This window comes from Sus scrofa, chromosome 6 (genome assembly GCF_054392235.1).
Source record: "Sus scrofa isolate SSC_HxYL_T2T_F1_AM1 chromosome 6, Sscrofa_HxYL_maternal_Yorkshire_Landrace_v2.0, whole genome shotgun sequence".
In the NCBI taxonomy this organism is placed as follows: domain Eukaryota; kingdom Metazoa; phylum Chordata; class Mammalia; order Artiodactyla; family Suidae; genus Sus; species Sus scrofa.
In genome coordinates this window covers 60077918-60088923 of record NC_139388.1, presented here as the reverse complement: position 1 = coordinate 60088923, position 11006 = coordinate 60077918, and the positions used below count along the sequence as shown (strand labels likewise).

At 54.0% G+C, this 11006-nt stretch overlaps 1 protein-coding gene across 2 annotated transcripts; it reads left to right on the top strand.

Annotated features, from left to right (window-relative positions):
• The first annotated feature begins 2756 nt into the window (after positions 1-2756).
• Positions 2757-7751, top strand: LOC100516272 (sialic acid-binding Ig-like lectin 14). Of its 2 annotated transcripts, XM_003127392.6 has the most exons (7): positions 2757-2865; positions 2974-3357; positions 3546-3824; positions 4005-4052; positions 5723-5968; positions 6078-6213; positions 6342-7751. In XM_003127392.6, exons 1-7 carry the CDS (start codon positions 2823-2825, stop codon positions 6355-6357), a joined length of 1152 nt encoding a protein of 383 aa, XP_003127440.4. In that variant the 5' UTR covers positions 2757-2822; the 3' UTR covers positions 6358-7751. The 2 variants fall into 2 exon arrangements, with proteins under 2 accessions (XP_003127440.4, XP_084817913.1); XM_084961787.1 differs by lacking the exon at positions 4005-4052.
• Positions 7752-11006: the final 3255 nt, after the last annotated feature.

Sequence of the window (11006 nt, the reverse complement as noted above, 5' to 3'; positions counted from 1 at the left end):
CAGACGCGGCTCGGATCCCACATTGCTGTGGCTCTGGCGTAGGCTGGTGGCTACAGCTCCGATTCGACCCCTAGCCTGGGAACCTCCATATGCCATGGGTGCGGCACTAAAAATAAAAATAAAAAATAAAAAATTACCAGGCCCTTATCACCCGTTCCATCCAATGCAGTTGTTACAGAGTTCTCAAGCCCCTCGTGAGCAACCTGGCCTGCTCCTTCCTACCCCCTACCAGGAAAGGCACTTGGCCCCTCTCCTCACCCTGCCCTATAGGCGGCCCTCAACCAACCAGCAAGTGTAGAGAAAGACTTCTCTCCCCTTTGTCCCTGGGACACAAAAATAGACAAGACCACATACTCAGGATCAGCCCTCACTGATCATTGGGAAGTTGTTCTGCTCTACTAGCAGCGTCTCTAATCTCAATGAACGTATCTTTCTTTTCAACCTTCTGTGAGTCTGGACATTTATTTATTTATTTATTTATTTATTTATGTCTTTTTAGGGCCACACCTGCAGCATATGGAGGTTCCCAGGTGAGGGGGAGAATGGGAGCTGTAGCTGTCGGCCTACACCACAGCCACAGCAACATGGGATCCGAGCGGAGGCTCTAACCTACACCACAGCTCATGGCAACACCGGATCCTTAACCCAGTAAGTGAGGCCAGGGATTGAACCTGCATCCTCATGGTCACCAGTTGGATTCATTTCTGCTGCACTGCAAAGGCAACTCCGGTCTTTGTTTACTTATACAGCAGGCTTTGGTCGTTTTTATTTCATATAACTGGGCATCCGAGAAAGACTTACGGAAAACCACTAACCTAGGTCAGCCTGTTTCCCAGACGTCCCGGAAGCGCCGTGAACCGGGAAACCGAAGTCTCACGGGAAGGTTTGGAGCCAACAAGCAGGGAAGGGTGTGCGGGCCTGGAGGTTGGGGCGAGGTGGCCCTAGGGCACAGGCAAGGGCTTTCGGCTCAGGGTGGCCTGATGGAGAAAACAAAACAAGACAAAAATGTTGACTCGATTAGCTTGAGGAGGCCTGAAGTACCCTGGCTAGAGGCACAGAGGGTTCTGGAGCTTGGTCAGGGTCACCAAAATCCTTTAAAATTTCGTATTTATTTTTAAATATTTATTTATCTCTTTTTAGCGCCCCCCCCCCCCCGGTGGCATATGGAGGTTCCCACGCCAGCGGTCCAATGGGAGCTGCAGCCACCAGCCTACCCCACAGCCACGCCTGATCCCAGCCGCACCTGCAACCGTGACCACAGCTCACGGTGACCCCGGATCCTTAACCCACTGAGCGAGGCCAGGGATCGAACCCGCAACCGCATGGACGTGAGTAGGGCTCGTTAACGGCTGAGCCGTGACGAGAACTCCCCACAGCCCATTACGAAAAAAAAATGTAGTAACCCTGTCGTTTTGCTGGCTTTGTTCTCAGGCCGCCTCTCAGCACGAAGTTGGGGGGTTCGCCGAGGGAGGAGCGCTCAAGGCTGAGACGGGAAAGCGGGAGCGTGGTTTACTAAGGCGGCCGCAGCGCGTGGGCTCAGCCCAAGATGGCGCCCGCGGCGCGAGCGGGAGGCGCCAGGCTGATCAAAGCTGCGGGGCGGGAATCTGCGGATGGAGATTCTGGAGGGAACGTGTGGCGGGAACAATGCAGGAGGGGGAGGAGTGGGTGGGGTCGAGCCCCCCCCTGACACAGGGCAGTTCATTCTTGCAGGGGGTGGTGCCTGTGCGCGGTGGCGCAGCGGAAATGAAACCGACTAGGAACCATGAGGATGTGGGTTCGAGCCCTGGCCTCGCTCAGTGGGTTAAGAATCAGGCATTGCTGCGAGCTGCGGTGTCGGTTGCAGACACGGCTCGGATCCTGCCTTGCTGGGGCTGTGGGGTAGGCTGGCAGGTGTAGCTCCTCCGATTGGACCCCTAGCCCGGGAACCTCCATATGCCTTGGGTGCGGTCCTAAGAAGCAAAAAAAGAAAAAAAATATCAGTGCCAAATTTGGGAAAACTTTATGAAGTTTCTTCCCTAAGGAGCACTCAGATGACAGGTTATTTCCACACAAGGCTTGAGCCCTGCCCAGGGCTTTGGGAAAAAAGGCGGTGCTGAGGGAGGGATGCTGACTTGTGTTTCTGTGTGAGGTCCAGCCTTCTGGGGTCCCACAGAGCGGGGTGAGGGTCTCCCTTTCCCTCCCCCTCCCCGATGTGCGCGGCCCGCGCTCCAAGCCTGGTCCCATAAGACCCTCAGTTCCAGGAAGACCAACACCTGTTTTCCATGGTCCCAAAACCCTTCGGAGCAAAGGAACCTTTAACGCTCTGCTTCCCCTCCTGGGCTCCACTCTGGAGGTCTGCAAACGTCTTTCCTGACCTGAACTTGAATAGGCTTGAGAAAATTGTAACTATTCTTGTCCAGGATGGTCCGTGTTTCTCGGTCTCGGTCTCGGTCTCGGGGGGGGGGGGTGTCTCGTGGGATCCCCAGGTCTAGACCCCCTGTCTCTTCTCGGATGCCCAGGCCCCTCCGGGATCCCGACTGCTGGCTTCACCCTCGTCTGCAAAGCGATCGCTTCCACAGCCACCCCCGGAGAAACCTCCCAAACTCCGGGGACCTCCGCGGAGGGGGGCAGGGGACAGGGTGGGACAGCATGATTTCTCCACCCACATCGCACCCCCACGACCTGTGGTGTCCAAGTTCCCCTTCTGTGCCAGGCCACAGCTGCCTGTCACTCTGTCACCCTCTGGCTTCCTGTTGGGGCCTCCCGGGTCCCTCCCCACATTCAGGGCGTTCCTGTCCCTGACAGAGGGACCTGGACCGGGCTCTGCCCTGGCCGAGGTGGACATGGTGCCCCTGCTGCTGCTGCTGCTGCTCCTGCTGTGGGGGGGTGAGTGGGCTGGGGAGGGGGTGGGGGGAAGGAGGCAGCACGAGGGGGGGCGGGGTTAGGTGAGGGGTGGGGGTGCTGGAGCTGGAGCGGAGCCTCTGTGTCCCCCAGGGTCCCTGCAGCAGGATCAAGGTTTCTGGCTCCAAGTGCAGGAATCCGTGACGGTGCAGGAGTGCCTGGGTGTCCATGTGACCTGCTCCTTCTCCTTCTCCTGGAGTTACTGGTTTTCCCCTGAGTATCTCTTCATCTACTGGTTCCGGGAAGGGGATAACACCCGCCTCGGTGAGCCTGTGGCCACAAACAACCCACACAGACCAGTGAACCCACAGACCCGGGACCGATTCCAACTCTCTGGGGATCCCCAGAACAAGGACTGCTCCCTGAGCATCAGAGACGCCAGGATGAGTGACACGGGGGTCTACGTCCTCCGGCTGGAGGAAGAACACAGAATAAAACACACTTACACAGATAAGAAGCTGAAGGTGCAGGTGACAGGTATGGCGGGGGACCCAGGGAGCGGACCCCCGAATTAGAACAGCGGTGGGACATAGGACCTCTCCCTGCTCCAGGTCTCGGGGTTTGGGGGTGCAGGGGAGATCCGGGACCCGGGGTGAGCTCTGGCCCTGAGGCACTGGTCCCTCTCAGGGTCCCGCTCTGGGTGCCCACCCCTCTCTCCTCCTCAGCCCTGACAGAGAAACCCGACATCCGCTTTCTGGAGCCTCTGGAGTCTGGCCGCCCCACAAACCTGACCTGCTCCCTGCCGCCAGTCTGTGATGGGGGGAGGCTTGTCCATTTCTCCTGGGCGGGGGCCGCCCTTGATGCTGTGGACCCAGAGGCCCTTGGCTCCTCGGTGCTCACCCTCACCCCGAGACCCCAGGACCATGGCACCAACCTCACCTGTCAGGTGAAACTCCAAGGAGCTCAGGTGACCACGGAGAGAACCATCCAGCTCAACATCCACTGTGAGTGGGGGGGGGGGCTGGGTCCCTGAGGGCAGGGGTGGCAGGAGGAAGGTCCAGTCCTGGCAGCAGTCTCCCTGAGGAGATGGGGGGGATAAAGCCACGTCCCTTCCACTTAGGCAGCTCCTGGGGGAAAGGACAGAGTCCCCGCCCCATCGCCCCTTCCCTCCTTTCCCTTCCCAGACGCGCCACAGCTGATGACGACCAGAATGGTCGAGGAAAAAGTCACAGGTAAGAAAGATGGTCTCTTCTCTGGGGCAGTGATGGGAGCGGGTCTTTGCCAGCTCAGGGCTCAGGGCTCAGAGATGAGCAGTCTCTCGCCGCCCCCCCCCCCCCCCCCCGCTCGGCCCCTTCCCCCCAGCCTCTCACCAATGGCTCATATCCAGGGGCCCAGTATCACGTTTGGCTGCTCTCTTTCCTTTCCTTCAGTTTTTAATTTTATTTGGAATTGGGAGAAAACACACCTCAGATGTAACCGACCACCTCTACCGTATTTAATGGTACCGCTGAGCCGTGGGAAAAGTCGTCCACGGGGTTGTGGAACCAACGTGTAGATATCTTTACATCTTGCCTCTCTGGAGCCATCAGACTTGAGCTCCCCATGCCCTGCCCCGCAGCCTCTGGTCACCAGCGTTCCACTCTCCATGTCTCTGAGATGGACTGCTTGAGGTTCTGCTCTGTTTTTAAATTTCTGTCTGTCCCCGCCTCCTGACAGGTGCCCTCTTTCACCTCTGATCCCATCACCTTTGCCAGGAGCCTTCTGCGTTCCCACCCGCCAAGGCTCCACCCTGGACCCCATTCCAGTCTCTCTGCCCGGTCCTGTTCCTGGGAATCCTCATCCTATCCCCGGTCTCCACCTGCAGCCCTGTCCCGATCCTGACCCTATCTTGATGCTTCTCTGTGCTTTATACATCTGACCACATGCTGCACATTAAGCACCCCTCGCTGATGCCCCCAGCCCCGACTTGACCCGGGTGTGGTGGGGACATCAGTCTCCACAGGCCCTTTCTCACCAGATCTGCCCATGAGTCACTGAGACTTCACTTCTCACATCACTTCCTCTTTCTCTGCCCTAGGCCCCAGACCCAGCTCCAGTCTCATCCTGGATGTCAGCCTCCCCCTCAGCCTCCCTGCCTCCTGTGTAATCTTCGGGCCAGGCCCCACATGGCCCCAGGAGGGTCTTCCCAGAGTCAGGGCTGATTCTGTGCTTCCCCTACTCATAGGCTTCCACTGCTCTCCAGTGACCCCGGAGCAAAGCCCAACTCCCTCAGCCCGGCCCACAGGGCTCCAACATCCCTGACCCTACCCTCTCTCCCACTGGTACCCTGTCTTTGGTGCTCCCGTCCTCCCAGCCAAGGTGTGGACACAGGTGCCTTCCTGCTCATCAGCCAGACTCTCATTTTGTTGTGTGTGTGGTCTTTTTAGGGCCCCCCCCGGGGCATATGGAGGTTCCCAGGCTAGGGGTTGAATCAGCACTGTGGCTGCCAGCCTACACCTGAGACACAGCCATGCCAGATCCAAGCCGTGTCTGCGATGTACACCACAGCTCACAGCAACACCAGGTCCTTAAACCACTGAGTGAGGCCAGGGATCCTCATGGGTACTAGTCAGGTTCTTAACCCGCTGAGCCACAGCCGGAACTCCAGCTGCCTCATTCTTGACACATCTTCCCTCCCACTGCCTGTCCACTTCTCAGCATCCTGCCAGCCTCAGAACCAGCTCCCGTTTTGTCCCTGGTCTCCTGACCTGACCACGAGGGCCGTCGCCTCTTCAGCTTCGATTAAGCCACCCTGCCACTTGTCACATGGCCCATCTTCCCACCTCTGGCTCTGGGGGGAGAGGGAGGGAGAGACAGCCCTGTCACCCAGCTCCACTGAAATTGCCGTGTGTCTCTTACCCAGACCTGAATGGCACATCACTGCCGGTCCTGGAGGGCCAGTCCCTGCGCCTGGTCTGTGGGGCTGACAGCAACCCCCCTGCTGTGATGAGCTGGTCCCGGGAGGGAAGAGCCCCTCGCCCCTCGCAGCCCTCAGCACCCGGAGTCCTGGAGTTGCCACACGTGGGGGCTGATGATGGAGGGGAATTCACCTGCCAAGCTCAGAACCCGCTGGGCTCCCAGCAAGTTTCCTTCCGCCTCTCTGTGCAGAGTGAGTTGCAGGACAGGTGTGGGGGCTGGGGGCAGCGGGGTCAGGTGTCTGGGCTGTGGGAGGGGCTGGGGCCTGGGGCCAGAACTTCACCCCCTTGACCCTTCCCCAGGAAGCCCCCCTTCCTGCAGCTGTGTGACTGAGGAGCAGCAGGGCTCCTGGCCCCTGGTCCTCACCCTGATCAGAGGGGCCCTGATGGGGCTTGGCTTCCTCCTCGCCTATGGCCTCACCTGGATGTACTACACCAGGTGAGCGGACCTGCGCCTCTCGTGGGAAGTCTGATGACGGGCCCCCACGTTCCAGGTGGGGCTGAACTGTCCCGTCCTGCTTGGAGCTAAAGTGTCCAAGTCTCTGACCTGGCCTGGTTCCTCTGCAGGTGTGGAGGCCACTAGGCAGCAGTGCTGAGAGGCAGAACTGAGCCTCCCTGCTTCTCAAGACAGGGTTCCGGTGAGGACAAGGCGCCCAGAAGACACACACACGAGAGGACATTGCAGTCAGCTTCTTCCTGGAATCGCTCAACGCAAACCTTATCTCCTTTGCACCCATGAGCTTTGAATTTGAGGAGGCACCTGTGTGATGCTGTAGAGTCAATGCCAGTGAAAGGAGACTTTTATTTTGTATGTGTTCCAGGAGCGGTGGCACAGCCCACTGGGCAGGGCCACAGGGGGAAGCACCAAGTATTGCTGAGGCAGAAGGAGCAGGTGCCAGGAAGGCTTTCCTGGGGTTTCCATGGAAAGGCAAGGCTGGGCAGGCAAAATACATTGGGATGTGCTAGTTTGAATAAGCCCTGGTGGGTTTGGGGCTCTGACGATGGTCTTGAGTAGACTGCTACCAGTTCAGGAAGGATTTAGAGAAGGGAAATAGGATCTTGGTGGTGGGAGGGGTAGTTAAGGAGAATGGTTGAGGGTTATGGGCTAAGGATTGGTTGGTTTGCAGCTGAAAGGTGAGCTCCTGGCAGGGCCCTTTTCTGTCTCTAAGAATTGGCTGACCCTGGGAGGCGGCGTCCTTCCCAGGCCGGTACATTTTGTAAGATGTCCAAGCATCATACGATACAGGAAATAAAACATGACTGTGGACTACACCCCCCAAGGAGTGCCTCATTGTTTCTGAAGTGCCCCCCCCATCTCCTACCCTGAGTCTGCTTTTGGTCCTACGTCAGCCCTCCCCTCCCTGCTGCTCCTCTCTCTCCATCCCCAGCCCGACCAAGAGGCTGATCCTCTCGGGACCCAGACGTTACCTGGTTCACACCCTGAGTTTCTGGTCTCCAAACCTCCCCTGTCAGCGTGGACATCTATCCACAGTAGAATCAGGAAAACAGCTTGTCTTTTTTAGTTTTAAGTCACCTGCCTCCTCATAATTTGTGTAAAATACCACATTTTTTTTTCTTCTTAGGGTCACACCTGTGGGATATGGAGGTTCCTGGGCTAGGGGTAGAATCAGGGCCACAGCTGCTGGCCTACACCACAGCCACAGCAACGCCAGATCCTAGCTGATTCTTCGACCTACATCACAACTTATAGCAACACTGGATCCTTAACCCACTGAGCGAGGCCAGGGGTTGAACCTGAATCCTCGATTATCTAATCTTTGGATTCTTCACCTGCTGAGTCACAACAGGAGTTCTGAAAATATCACATTTTCTTATTTATGCATTTTCTGAGTGACGTAGTAATGTAAAATCCACCTTACCCTTTAACGTCTCTGTGGGAATTTCTGGAGCAAAATTATCCCTTAATTTGCCAATATTTGGGTTGTACTACTTCAATAAAGTCTCCTTGTTTGTTCACTGTTTTGTTTTTGTTTTTTGTTTTGTCTTGTCTTTAGTCTTTTTACACCAGCAACATATGGAAGTTCCCAGGCTGGGGATTGAATTGGAAGCTGCACCTGCCGCCCTACACCACAGCAGTAGCAACCCGGGTACCTACACCACAGCTCACAGCAATCTTGGATTCTTAACCCACTGAGCAAGGCCAAGGATTGAACCCTCATCCTCATGGATATTAGTCATGTTCATTACACACTGGGTCATGATGGGAACTCTGAAATAACCGCGGTACTATTGATTATGAATTACTGTAGCTTCGTAGCATGGTTTGAATTGGGGCATGGAATACATCCAGCTTTGTTCTGCTTTCTCAAGTTTGCTTTGGCTCTTTGGGGTCTTCGGTGGCTCCACACAGATTTGAGGACTCTTCCTTCTAGTTCTGTCAAAATGCTCTGTGTATTTTGATAGGGGTTGCATTGAATCCGTAGATTGGGCTGGATGCAGTGGGTATTTTATCAATACGAATCCTTCTCATCTTTGTGTCTTCTTCAATTCCTTTCATCAGCATTTTATCATTTTCAGAGTACGGATCTCTCTCCTCCTTGTTAAAATTTATTACTGGGTATTTTATTCTTTTGCCTGTGCTTGTCCATGGGAGCACTTTTGTTTTATTTTTTTTATTTTTATTTTTTGGCTTTTTGTCTTTTTCTAGGGCCGCACCCGTGGCATATGGAGGTTCCCAGGCTAGAGGTCCAGTCAGAGCTGTAGCCTCTGGCCTACACCACAGCCACAGCAACACGGGATCCGAGCCATGTCTGCGACCTACACCACAACTCATGGCAACGCCAGATCCTTAACCCACTGAGTGAGGCCAGGGGTTGAACCCACACCCTCGTGGTTCCTAGTTGGATTTGTTAACCACTGAGCCACGACGGGAAGTCCCCCATGGGAGTGTTTTTAGAGTGTTTCTTGCTGATAGATCTCTTCCCTGCATTTCCCCATCACTAAATACAAGTGTGTCTTGTGTGATACTCTTCACTGAGGTTTGGGGGACATCAGGAGAAAATGGTCCTTCAGGACAGGAAGCAGCTTAAATCAGATACTAGGTCTCATGTTGCAAAAACTCACCATTCATTCTCGCCACAGAAAGTCTTTTCCCGGATGTCTTTCTCCAGGACCCACACTGCTGGGGCCAGGAGGCCATCTCCAAAATCCTCATCCCACCGTCATGGGGTCTAGAACTTTCACCAGTGCTTTCTCTCTCCTCCACAAGGGGGAGCCTCCTGGTTCACTTTCTCACCCACATCATTGTAGTTTCCTTTTCACCTCATCCTCCAAGAGTTTATATATCCGACATAATCGTTAGTATTTTCATGTCATGTGACTGCCACCTTGATAAAGGTATTATTATTAACTTGTTTTAAAAATAGATCTATGAGGAGTTCCCGTTGTAGCTCAGAGGAAATGAATCAGACTAGGATTCATGAGGATGAAAGTTCAATCCTCGCCCTTGCTCCATGGGTTCAGGATCCAGCATTGCTCTGAGCTGTGGTGTAAGTCAGAGATGTGGCTCAGATCTGGTGTTGCTGTGGTGTAGGTTGGCGGCTGTAGCTCTGATTCAACCCCCAGCCTGGGAAGCTCCACATGCCGTGTGCGGCCCTAAAAAGACCGAAAAGAAAAATAGGTGTATGATATACCTCCACCTTTCACTGATATGAAGTGAGTAAGTCTTCTTGAATGTGAAAATAGTTGTTGCTGCAAATAACCAATTCAATTGCTTGGGCTATTTTGCTTTTATTAGGATGGGCATTGTGACCCGGAGGGGGGCCAGCCTGACCTTGGTGCCCCTCCTTCCTGGCACAGGTTATGGGAAGATTTCCTCTTTGGCCCTTCTGCCTCTACCTGGTGGCTTCTGGCTGCAATTTCCTCCCCTCTCACCTCCCCATCTCATTCTGACTCCCAACATACAGGACAGAGTGTATGGGCTGAGGGGAATGAGGCTCTCCCCAGGCAATCTGAAATCTCCAGTTTGAGAGCTGCCTCTGGTGTCCGTGGGATGAAGGCCAGAGGAGTCTTGACCATATGTCTCGGTACACAGGGAAGAGATTTTCTTTAGATGGTCACTTTCCGATGAAGACACAAGGTGAGCTCCATATAGGAGCTCCATATGTTACTTACATTTATTTCATTTTATTTTTTTAGGGCCCCACTTGCCCCACTAGAAAGTTGTACTTTTTGACCACTTTTACCCAGAACCCAACACTACCTGTGGAAACCACCCATCGATTCTCTGTATTCATGAGTTTATTTTAGTTTTGATTTTTTTAAGAATCCACCTATGCATGAGATCGTACAGATTTCTCTTTCTCTGCCCAGCTTATTTCACTTAGCATAAGGCCCTCGTGTTCCATCCATGTGTTGCAAAAGCAGGATTTCCTTCTCTCTCAAGACTGAAAAACACTCCGTTCGCATACACACTAGCACCGCATGTTCCTCACTCATCCCTCCCTCCATCAGCCTGGAGGTGGTCTCCACGCCTTAGTGCTTGTGAATAATGCTGCCAGGAACCTGGGGGCGCATAGACCTTTTCCAGTTGTTGTGTTCGTTTTCTTTAAGATACATACCCGGAGGGGAAGTGCTTGGTTTTGAGGAACCTCCATGCTGTGTTCCATAGCGACTGCACCAGTTCACATTCCCACCAACAGAGTACTAAGGTTCCCCTCATTGCATCTGCTCACCAACGCTTGTTCTTTTTGTTTTGTTTTGTTTTTTTGGGTAATCCCAGCTTGAGATTCACTAGATGGCCAGTGAATTGGGAGTGGAGGCTACACAACCTCATGCGTCCGGCCTTCTGGAGTCCCTGCCTTGTCCAGCAACATTCGCTGCAATGCATGAGGGTCAAAGGGCTGTCGCTGGTTACCTCTCGTTCATCTGGACCCCCAGCCAGGGCCACCACTTGGTGCCTGGAGCCTGACATTTATGCACATGAGATCCCTCTGCAGAAAAAAAAAAAAAAGGAAAAAAAAAGTCACTGAATGCAATATAAACTCGGCAGAAACACCAATGGGACACCTGCTTCACCCTTTTGGCCCTGAAGTGTTTTGGGAACTGAGAACAAGAAGCAAGGATTGTAACAAAAGATGTTCCCAGGAGAAATTCCTGTGAACCAGAAAATCCCAAAGTTGCTGGGAGCTGGGAGCCAGGAACTGTGGATGAAGGGCACATATATATATATATATATATATTTCTTAAAAGTCGTAGTATCTCTGGCACGCA

What these genes read in the sequence shown, in the direction of transcription:
- LOC100516272 (XM_003127392.6), top strand. Translation starts at nt 2,823, where the DNA reads ATGGTGCCCCTGCTGCTGCTGCTGCTGCTCCTGCTGTGGGGGG. An exon ending in GCTGCTCCTGCTGTGGGGGG is followed by an intron (nt 2,866 to 2,973) that starts GTGAGTGGGCTG and finishes TGTGTCCCCCAG; the next exon opens with GGTCCCTGCAGCAGGATCAA. An exon ending in GCTGAAGGTGCAGGTGACAG is followed by an intron (nt 3,358 to 3,545) that starts GTATGGCGGGGG and finishes TCTCCTCCTCAG; the next exon opens with CCCTGACAGAGAAACCCGAC.